This window comes from Ovis canadensis, chromosome 6, assembly GCF_042477335.2.
Source record: "Ovis canadensis isolate MfBH-ARS-UI-01 breed Bighorn chromosome 6, ARS-UI_OviCan_v2, whole genome shotgun sequence".
NCBI classification, from domain to species: domain Eukaryota; kingdom Metazoa; phylum Chordata; class Mammalia; order Artiodactyla; family Bovidae; genus Ovis; species Ovis canadensis.
In genome coordinates this window covers 132271699-132282697 of record NC_091250.1, presented here as the reverse complement: position 1 = coordinate 132282697, position 10999 = coordinate 132271699, and the positions used below count along the sequence as shown (strand labels likewise).

Below are 10999 nucleotides of genomic sequence, written 5' to 3'. Positions count from 1 at the left end.
CCGCCCCGCGCGGGGCCTTCTGGGAGCGGTCGTGGCCCGCGAGGCGCCGCTCCCGCCTCAGGGCGCTCTGGCTCCCTCGTCCGAAGAGCCGTTGGCGGGAAGCCGGCTGCTGTGCGAGTAGGTGGCGGCGGCGGCGGCGGCGGCGGCAGTAGCCGTCGCCGCCGGGGGCGGTGCCCCGGCCAGTGAGCCGCTCTCAGGGCGATGGGGCGGGCAGCCTGGGCCACGGCGCGGCGGCGGTGACCGCGGGGAACCGGCCCTCCAGCTCCGCGGCCGCAGCCCCCGGCCCCGGAGGCGAGGCGGCCGGGCGCCCTCAGCGTACGAAGCAGCGGCGTCGTCGAAAGCAGACCGAGAGGCGGCGGCGAGGGTGGTGGCCGTGGCCGTGGCCGTGGCCGGGTCCGTGGCAGAAGCAGCAGCAGCAGGTGCAGGAGCGGCGGCCCAGGGCGCGACCCGACGCGGAGTCGGGCGGGCGATGCCCGGGGGCCGCCCCGCGGCCGATCCCCGCCTTGCCCCCACCTCCTCCCGCCGAGAGAGCCAGGCGGCGGCGGCGAAGAAGACGACGACGACGGCGGTCATCTATGGAGCTCGAGAACTTCTTGGCCAACACGATGCTGCTGAGAGCGCGCCAAGGTGGGTGCACAGCGGCGCCCCGACCCCGCCCGAGTCCTGAGCCCGTGCAGCCGCAGCCCTGCCGGGAACACCGACACTGCCGCGGCGCCCGGATCTTCCGCGCAGCCTCACTCCCTGGAGTGCGCGGTCGGCGAGTGGTCAGCCCTGGCTCCTAACGCCTAAGCTGCTCCGTCGCCTTTCGGCGCCGCCTCAGGACCCGAGTGAAGGAAGCGCGCGCGCTGCTCCAGTTCTGCACTTGCTCCCCTGTCCTGCCCTCCTTCCGGAACCTCGGGACGCAGTGTGGCTTCAGCCTCGGGCGATCAGTGTGATCTGTCCCCAAGAGAGGAGGCCAGACCAGCCAGTAAAGCCGGCGGCAAAGAACCGTGTCTTTGTGGTTTTCAAAGGACCACCGAAGAGAATACCGTGAACCACCATGGGAGGCCCTTCCCTTACGTGTGTTTTGTTGTCTTGCGACCCGGTGGACTGTAGCCCGCCAGGCTCCTCTGTCCATGAGATTTCCCAGGCAAGAATACTGGAGCGGGGGACTGTTAACATCTCTTCTTGGATTTGAGGTTTGATGGTGTCCAGACTTGTGTAGAGTGGGTTTTAGCCCGGCTTAGGGAGAGATTGAACACATTAGGAAGAATTCATGCTGGTCGCAATGTAGAAGCAGCAGTTGGGCCCACCCTTCCACTTGCTGACCCCGGGAGTATAGTCCTCTGTGGAGGTGACTCCTCTGCTGCTCCTGGAGAGATGGGAGGGCTGGCTGCAGAGCCCACCCATAGTTCTTCAGCCCCTTTGCTCTTAGGGCTTTGGTGTGGGCTCAGTCGCTTCATCTTTGTGCTGGCAACAGAGTAAGTGCCCACCGGAGGATGTGTGTTTAATACAGTCTGGAAGACGTATTTTGTTCTCTGTCTCCCAGGGCTTCAAAGTTCCAGTCCTGGTGCACATGTTGGCTAAGTGGAATTCTTGGTGACTTGTGATGCTGCTGAGAAGCATCAATCAGTTCATCTTGTGGTTAGAGTAGTGCTTAACATTGTGTAAGGGAAGTTAAGCTGGAATATCAGACTTGGGGAGTTCTCTTTTTAAGCCACCTCCTTCCCATTTCAAGAGGAAAGATCTTGACTAAAATGGGCATGGTTTTTCACACCTTGGAGACTGCATCAGAAACACTATGCGGGAATTTCTCGAAGTCACAGTGAGTGATGCAGAGAATTAGCCACTGAAGTTAGGGGTTACACGAAGGGATTCTGATTTCAGACGTAATGAACTTTTATTATGTAAAGTGTTTGCTGTATTAGGAGTTGAAAATCAAGACCGCAGTACTTCTGTGTTGCTCACTGGAATCCCTCTGAGTAGAAGAACTGAGGACGGGTAGGAAGAAGCCGGGTCCTACTTTGCTGTTCAGGCCCTGGAGAGCCCTTAGAGTAAGACGGGCATTGATTGTCGTCTGGTGCCCCTCACTCTGAACTCAGCACTGATCGTAGAAGTGGATCATCCTCCGTGGAAATCAGATCTGACTGAGGCTGAACCTGTTTTCTTTCTGCTCTGCTTTTATGTCTGGGTATAATGTTTGAATAGAGAATATTGTACCAAACAGACTGCCTTACAGTGCTGCAGAGCTTAGGTAAGGAGGAACATGTAAGTATTCTATAAATGCTAAATAACATAAAACCACTGTTTTCTGCCATAAAGCCTAGGACCACGTTGATAATTGCTTAAGGAAGTTTTAAAGTTTATTCCCTCAACTATTAACTTGTGGTATTATAACTCTTACGAGGTGTACCTCCAAGTCAGCAGGGAGTGTTTACTCGTGTGTTAAAGGAGTCATTATATCAGTGTGGTTAATGCTTAGAGAAGTTGAATCGGAAATGTCAGAAAGATGTGAATATTAAGTGCTGCATTTGGTTATGATTTAGGGTTGTTTACCCAAGTTGTAAACTGTTTATTTGCTTTAGGAGCTTGTAGTGTATTTCTCAGAAAGTACCTTCTTGGACACTTGTCTGTTCATGGTTACTTACCCCTCAGTCAATTTCTCTGGCTCCGTATTAGGAAATTAACTTTTGAAACGAGTGGACAGAGCCCGCAGTCATATGTTGGCCCTGGGAACTGTAGTGTTGTCAGTCCAGTCATTCCTTAGATTTATTTCAAGTAAAATCAATCTCGTGGTTTTTGGCCTCAGGTTTGTTCAGATCTTTTCTCCGTTTTCAGGAGTGTCGGCAGATGGTGTCTCACTGAAAAGAGTTGTGTGTGTGTCACTATGCCAGGCACACCTTAAGGAAGTATGAAATCGTATTATTCGTAAAGTAAAATACAAAATTCACTGCTTCTTTTGAAACTCAGCATTTTTTTCCCCGTGCAGTGCATTTGTGAAGCAACTTATGACCTTTAATTGTTTTGAATGAGAAGCTGAAATTGTTTTACATCATGCTTTTAGGAGACTAACTCCATTTTGTCTCTTGAAGAAATTAACCTTATAAACACGCAGGGAGGAGGATATGATATGAACATTAAACGTAGGTTTTGGTCTTGTGTACAGGAGTTGGTGATGGACAGGGAGGCCTGTAGTGCTGCAGTCCATGGGGTCGCAAAAAGTCGGACACAGCTGAGCAACTGAACTCAGCTGAACTGATAGCAATTCTATTGAGGTTTCAGGTTGTAGTTTTATCTAAAGGTTTGTTTAGCACCTGACGTATAGTTGATATACCTTTTATCATTAATGCTATCTCTTGCTGAAGCTTCCTCATCAGGGTTTTTGGTTGCAAGGGGTTTCTGTAAGTAGCTTATGTACCTTTCAGTTGGTTGGACATGCTCTTGTATGCTTGCTGTTCAGACTTTTTGTGCAGCAGGCCCTTCTTATTTTCGTTTGGTTCTTTCCTCCTTTCGGGGTCCACTTAACCTTCATCCTTCTTGTCTGTGTCTCTGATCTTCCAACTTAGAGGCACTCTGCCCTCTGGGAATCTGGAACTTGGAGTTCACAGCACAGGGTAGCCAGTGATTCTCTGCTAAATTGTCATCTGTTGTAAGGACAGGACAGAACTCTTACTTTTATTGTTTATCCCTTTCTGTGCTGGCCATATAATTGGCACTTAGTCGACAGTTGGAGATTAAGGGGGGCAATTTGGTAATTTCAAAAAAGAGAAGGTGAAATTTGTGCTGAAATCTAAAGGACTGGCTTGATACGGAGGGCTTAAGGCATGTTCAGGTTTGACTGCAGAGCCTGATGGTTGATAACTGAGAAGAGCTAGCGTTTGTGAGGGTTTGCAGCATCCAGGCAGCGCGATCAGTTCCCTCTGGGTGCTACCCCCGCTCGGCCCACACCTCGTTCTCCTGTTCTGCAGAGCTGGGACTTGGAACAGTCCTACTTCACGGTGTTGGCGGGAGGGCTGCATGGATTAATGTGGTAGAGTGCTTGGTGCTTAAAAAGTGCTCAGTAAATAATCATGGTGGTTGTGGTTGTAGGTTTGTTATGTCCAGAACCTTGATGATGAGCTGACACATTGCAGCTGTGATCATTTAGTTGACCTTGAACCTGGCTCCTTGTCTCATTCTTCAGCGTTCTCTTCCTGAATCCCCACGTACAGGAGGTCCTTGAATCTCATTTATTCTTGAGCTTCATTATTTGTCTATTTCATTTTTTGTTTGTGTCTTCTCCCAGTACCCCCTTAGATGGTTCTCTACACCTCTTAAGTTGACTGAGGGCAGTGGTTTCCTAGCTGGTCTCTACTTTCAGAGTTTTTTCTCTTTTATAATCCCCAGGGCTGCTAGAACACTCTTTCTAAAACACAGAGCTGTTTTCTTTAATAATCTCCTGTTTAAAATTTGGCCCTGGAGCTTCATCCCAGGTCAGGTCCAAATGCCTTAGTTCATCATGGCCCAGAGGGTCCTGCCTGACCACTGGCCTGCTCTCCTCTTCTTGTGCATAGCAGCCTGGGTCACACCAGTTCATGCCCCTGGGCTTTTACTCCTGCCTGGCGAAGCCGTCTTCCTTCCTGTTCCAGGAAGCTATTCTGGGGCACGGCCGAGGCTCGGCAGAAGGCATGGTCGCTCCACCCCTGCAGCCCTGCTGCGCCCAGGAGAAGCTCTCGCTGCGCTGGGCGCCTGGGCAGCTGTGGGCGCCCTCTGGTGTGCCGCCGGCGCCCAGCACTGTGCTAGCTCAGTCTCCTCTGCAAATGCCAAACGCTGGCTGCGGACAGAAGAGCGCGCCTCAGACACCCCTCAGCACTGGCAAGAGCCAGAAAGTGCGATCTCACAGTCAGCTGTCTTTTTAGACTGGCAGCCTGGAAATAGGGACCGAAACCTGAGATTTTGTTCAACTTCGGGGCATCAGTTGACCCCATACTTGGAAATGCTAAGGCTAGTACTGGAAGGTTTATAGTACCTTTATTCATAATCGTCTCAAACTGGAAATAACCTTTCAACCCAAAGGGTATCAGTAAGAGAGTGGATGAGCAAGCCGTGCACCTCAGCAATACTGCGCTGCCTTAGAAATGAGAACTGCCGACACGTGCCACAGCTGGGCGTGTGTTGAGGGGAGAGCAGAGAGGCTGCAGTCCTCCGTGATTTCCTGAGCTTGGAGAGAAGCCGATCAATCCACGGTCATCACAGTGCGAGTGGTGATTGCCTGGAGGAAGGGGAGGGGCTGACACAGGAGAGGCAGGCGGGAGCTTTGGGGGACGATGAGCACGCCCTGTTTATTGGTCCGGGTAGTAATTGCATGCACACATACATTTGTAGAAATTCATCAAGCAATATTCTTATGATTAGTGCATATTATTGTGTAAATTATATCTGGTAATTACCATTAGCAATCTAATAAATTCTAGTACCTTAGATTTTAAAAATATAATTCTCTAACACCCACTTTATGTCTTGGTGTCTACCAACTGTGAGACAACATCCTCTGGATCATGGAAAAAGCAAGAGAGTTCCAGAAAAACATCTATTTCTGCTTTATTGACTATGCCAGAGCCTTTGACTGTGTGGATCACAATAAACTGTGGAAAATTCTGAAAGAGATGGGCATACCAGACCACCTGACCTGCCTCTTGAGAAACCTATATGCAGGTCAGGAAGCAACAGTTAGAACTGGACACGGAACAACAGACTGGTTCCAAATAGGAAAAGGAGTACGTCAAGGCTGTATATTGTCACCTTGCTTATTTAACTTATATGCAGAGTACATCATGAGAAACGCTGGGCTGAAGGAAGCACAAGCTGGAATCAAGACTGCCGGGAGAAATCTCAGTCACCTCAGATATGCAGATGACACCACCCTTACAACAGAAAGTGAAGAAGAACTAAAGAGCCTCTTGATGAAAGTGAAAGAGGAGAGCAAAAAAGTGAGCTTAAAGCTCAACATTCAGAAAACGAAGATCCTGGCATCTGGTCCCATCACTTCATGGGAAATAGATGGGGAAACAGTAGAAACAGTGTCAGACTTTATTTTATTGGGCTCCAGAATCACTCAGATGGTGATTGCAGCCACGAAATTAAAAGATACTTACTCCTTGGAAGGAAAGTTATGACCAACCTAGATAGCATATTAAAAAGCAGAGACATTACTTTGCCAACAAAGGTCCATCTAGTCAAGGCTATGGTTTTTCCTGTGGTCATGTACGGATGTGAGAGTTGGACTGTGAAGAAAGCTGAGCACTGAAGAATTGATGCTTTTGAATTGTGGTGTTGGAGAAGACTCTTGAGAGTCCCCTGGACTGCAAGGGGATCCAACCAGTCCATCCTAAAGGAGATCAGTCCTGGGTGTTCACTGGAAGGACTGATGTTGAAGCTGAAACTCCAATACTTTGGCCACCTGATGTGAAGAGCTGACTCATTTGAAAAGACCCTGATGTGGGGAAGATTGAAGGCAAGAGGAGAAGGGGACGACAGGGGATGAGATGGCTGGATGGCATCACCGACTCAATGGACATGGGTTTGGGTGGACTCCGGGAATTGGTGATGGACAGGGAGGCCTGGTGTGCTGCAGTCCATGGGGTCGCAGAAAGTCGGACAGAACTGAGCAACTGAAGTGAACTGAACTAAAGTGTGAGAAATATAAAGATTGTCCCCTTTCTTTGGAGCTTACAGGCTGGTGAAGGGGTAGGTTGACAGTAATTGACACACAGGACAATGTGACAAAGAGGACATGGCCAGAGCCGCTTAAACAGGTGAGGGGACCCACTCTGCCTGGGAACACAGAAAAGAGAGACCGTGGTGAGCTGAGCCTGGAAGGACAAACAGGAGTTTCCCAGACGAACAGAGAGGAAGGAGCCCTGCAGCCAGAGACGCGCAGGACATGGGGTGCAAAGGGTGGAAGAAGCCAGCTGTGCTCGGGGAGCCGTGTGGCGTCCATGCAGGTGGCACAGATGACAGTCCCGGAGAACAGAGGCTGGCAACCACCAGGTGGGGAGGGGGCTTCACGGCCAGTTTTGTGTTCGGTAAGACCACCTTGTCGTAGCCTGAGAGAGACAGACTGAAGGCAAGGGAAGTCAGGGTGGGGCCTTTGCCCAGTTCATCTGAGAAATGCTGAGTCTGGACAAAAGGGACAACAGGACGAGGAGAGGAGGGGGCAGATGCTAGAGGATTTGGGGGTGGAAGTAACGGGACCTGGTGGAAGGCAGGCTGTGGGATGTGAGTGAGAGAGCAGGGCCTGGGAAGCCTCCTGGGTCTCTGATTATAACCAGGCCTCCCCACAGGGTGCCGTTTTCCGTGGGGCTTCCTTGTGGTCCAGTGGCTAAGACTGCATGCTCTCGACACGGGGACCAGGTTGGATCTCTGGTCAGGGGACTAGGTCCCGCATGCTGCAACTAAGACCTGGCATAGCCAAATAAATAAAAAAAATTTTAATTCCTGTTCCTAAAAAAAAAAATTCCTGTTTCTAACTGATATCATCTGCCAACCTTCAGCCCAAATTTCATTTCCAAAGCAGACGCCATCAATTACAAATAATTTCTCACAGGATATCGGATCTTAAGCTCATAAGTGACGGACACACAGAACAACAGAGATGGGAACAAATCAGCTGAATTACAATATTTAAATCATAAAAGGTTTCAGTCTATTAACCATCAAAAACTACAAAGTGTCCGACATAATATTTCAGGTTGATTGAGTGAAGCCGTGATGAACGAGGAGAATATTCTTGGGGAACTTTGTACTCAAAGCAAACACCAGCCAGTCCTTTAATAGTTTCCGGGTCTCCGTGTGCCTGCCAGACTGACCCAGGCCCATGACAGGACTTGATGAAAGCATCTGCTCCCAGTGAGTCTCCTCTCCCCTGACACTGAATGGGAGCTTGGTGCCTTGTAATATTTACTTTAAACTGCAAAGCAGAAAGACCAGCCTGGGAGAGGAATATCACAGAGTTAAGCTGAAACTCATGGTGATAGCCTCCATTTTAATTAATGTCCTATTATTCATATTGCTATTGATTTTTAGAAATAGTTTCATGTTAGGTATCATACTAAAAACAATGCAGGCCATATGCACATTAATGTGAAATTCCCATTAATTTCTGACAAGGGAAAATACATTTTCCCCGGCATGAAACTTTGATTATTGGCTGCGGTCATCAGGACCTAAGATGCTCAGGAGTCTTTGTAAAGTACTTCATCTAACGCCACGTCATTTTCATCCACTGGGATGAAGCGGCAGATCTGCTGTTTGAAAGGCAAGACCTGGATGTAGGGCTCCATGGTCTGGGACCACAGACAGTGCTTCCAGTAGGCGGTGTAGCTGCCCTGGCTGCAAAGTTACCACGAAGACACCGCATGAGATGAGATCAGTTCCCCTGTCTGACAAGGCCTTCTCCCGAACCTCATCCTCACTGAGCTGATGAATGGTCCAGGGCGTCTGGGGAGGTTTCCTCGGGTGACAGTAACTTCACGGTAGCTGCGTGATTCCTCTGAAACTGGCGTGTGCTCACGCAGTCGTGTCTCACTCTTTGCGACACCATGGGCTGCACCCTGCCCCATGGGATTCTCCAGGCAAGAACACTGAAGTGGGCTGCCATTTTCTTCTCCAGGGGATCTTCCCGAACCAGGGGTCTAACCCGAGTCTCCACATTCAGAGGCAGATTCTTTATCACTGAGCCACCTGGGAGGCCCTCTGGAGCTGGTACCGTGGGAGAAAGTGGGTTTTCCCTTGGGATTTCCCTGGTGTCCTGTGGCCAAGACTCCAAGCTCCCAATGCAGGGGGCCCTGGTTTCAGGGAACTGGATCCCATATGCCACAACCGAGAGTTCGCCTGCTGCAAATGAAGACCCCACATGCCGTAACTAAGACCTCATGCAGCCGAATAAATAAACGCTTTCAAAAAGGCAGGTTTTGCCTTGTTGGAAAATGTCCTGGCTTTCTGTTCTGTCTCAGTGTCATCTTGCACACTCAGGCTGGGGAGCCATCAGGGTTCTCCTACGTGTGTCTCCAGCCTGCCGCTGTGGACACAATGCTTGCTCCCTGCCTGCACCCCAAACTCACCCACTGCCGCTCTGGGGCCCACTGGGACGGGATTTGGAGGCAGGGCATTTGCGGGGTGACTGTGTGTGGATGAGGTTGCAAGGGAGGCCTTTTGATGATTAACACCCTTATAAACAGCATGTACTGAGGAAAGGCCGTGTGAGGATGGAACAAGGGCAGGCGTATATAAACCAGGCACCGGATCTGCTGGCGGCTTGATCTCGGAAATCCCGCTCAGAGCCCTGAGAAACGGGTACTTGTTGTCTGAGTCACGCGGCCTGTGGCGATCTGCCACAGCAGCCTCAGTGGTCCGGATCTGCAGATCGCCTGTCCACCTGCCCACTCGGCATTGCTCCTCCTAGACCTCAGTGCACACAAAAAAGTCAGAACTAGAACCTTAATTCTCCTGCCCCAGTTTTTTCTTTCAGCATCTCAGTTGAAGCTCAGGCCCAAATCCTAGAATTGCCTGGATCCTTATACAGCATCCCCAGTCACTGGACAGTTATTTTCATATCTCTCTTCAAAATGTAATCGACTCTGACCTCTTGCCACCTCAGCCTGGAAGACTGCAGTTGCTGCTGCTTTGGCTTACTTCTGCCTTTCTGACCCTGCGGTCTGTTCTCAACACACCAGCCAGCGTGATTCTGTTGAAGTTCATGTTGGATGTGTCGGCCTTCTCCCCTACCTTCTTCATGGCATCGCAGTCTGAGTAAAAGCAGAAACATTGGAATTACCAGGACAGCCAAAAGTAAATAATGTTTCTTAAATAAATGAAGAATGCCTTTGTGGGCTCATTTTTAGACTGTACAGGGCTGAGGAGAGACTGAGCTTCAGGATGTGATAGTAGAGACTCCTGAAACTGAAAAGGAGAAAAAAAAAGACTGAAAAGAAATCAGAACACCCAGGAACTGAGAGACAGCTGCAGAAAGTGTGACGTGCACACAAGGGAAGACTGGAAGCGAAGAAACAGGGAAAGAAGTGGAAGAGGTTTGAAACAATGATGACTGAACATTTCCCCAAACTAACGGCAGCCATCAAGCCACAAATCCAGGAAGCTCAGAAAACAAGTAGGATAAATGTCCCCCAAAACTACACCTAGGCAAATCACATTCAAAGATAAGGAAATCACACTAAACACACCAAAATAAGAATGGTAACTATGAAGAAACAAACAAAAAACCCCAAAAGTATGGAATTCAAAGGTAAAGAAGAAAACCAGAGAGAACACCACCTTCTAAAGGACTAAAGATAGGAATTGTATCTGACTTCTGAGAAACTACACAGAATTTCTTAAGAAAATGTCCCTCGGAAATGAAGAAGATGGACTTTCTAGTTCAGTTCAGTCGCTCAGTCGTGTCTGACTACCCCATGGACTGCAGCATGCCAGGCTTCCCTGTCTATCACCCACCCCTGGAGCTTGTTCAAACTCACATCCTTCAAGTTGATGGTGCCATCCCACCGTCTCATCCTCTGTCGTCCCCTTCTCCTGACTTCAATCTTTACTTTGCAGTTTTTAAAATAAGGTAATTTTACTGCCTGGGAAGTGGCATAGTGTTATTTGAGAGTGGACTCGGATTAGTCATAAATATATATTATTAACTCTAAAACAACCACTAAAAGCAATTTAAAGAGAAGTATAATTTATGTACTAAGAAAGGTGAGAAAATAGTTTTATAATATGATCAATTATAACTGTGAAAGGCAAAAAAAGAATGGAAGACAACAATAAGAACAAAGAACAAGGGCAAGAAATTTTCAGAAAAGAGTAACTAATATTGTAGATGGTAATCCAGCTATGTTAGTAATCACTTTTCACGTGAGTGGTCTAAGTATACTGATTTTAAGAGGTTGTCAGAGTGTATGAAAAAACAAGACCCAACTCTGTTGTCTACAGGAAACCCATCTTAAATATAGAGATGCATATAGGCTAAAAACAGAGA

The 10999-nt window shown here is 49.0% G+C and overlaps 1 protein-coding gene across 26 annotated transcripts in view; it reads left to right on the top strand.

Moving 5' to 3' along the window:
• GRK4 (G protein-coupled receptor kinase 4) overlaps positions 1–10999 on the top strand; it is a 53054-nt gene continuing 42055 nt past the window's right edge. For 7 of the 26 annotated variants that reach the window (XR_011257905.1, XR_011257903.1, XR_011257898.1 and 4 more), the window contains exon 1: positions 43–2233. Coding sequence is in view for 5 of the 26 variants with exons in the window: in XM_069594873.1 (XP_069450974.1) it covers positions 576–627 (52 nt within the window). In the remaining 21 variants the exon portion in view is untranslated. Of the gene's footprint in view, positions 2248–10999 lie in introns of all 26 variants that reach the window. The other 19 variants (XR_011257893.1, XR_011257894.1, XR_011257890.1 and 16 more) reach the window with 6 other exon arrangements.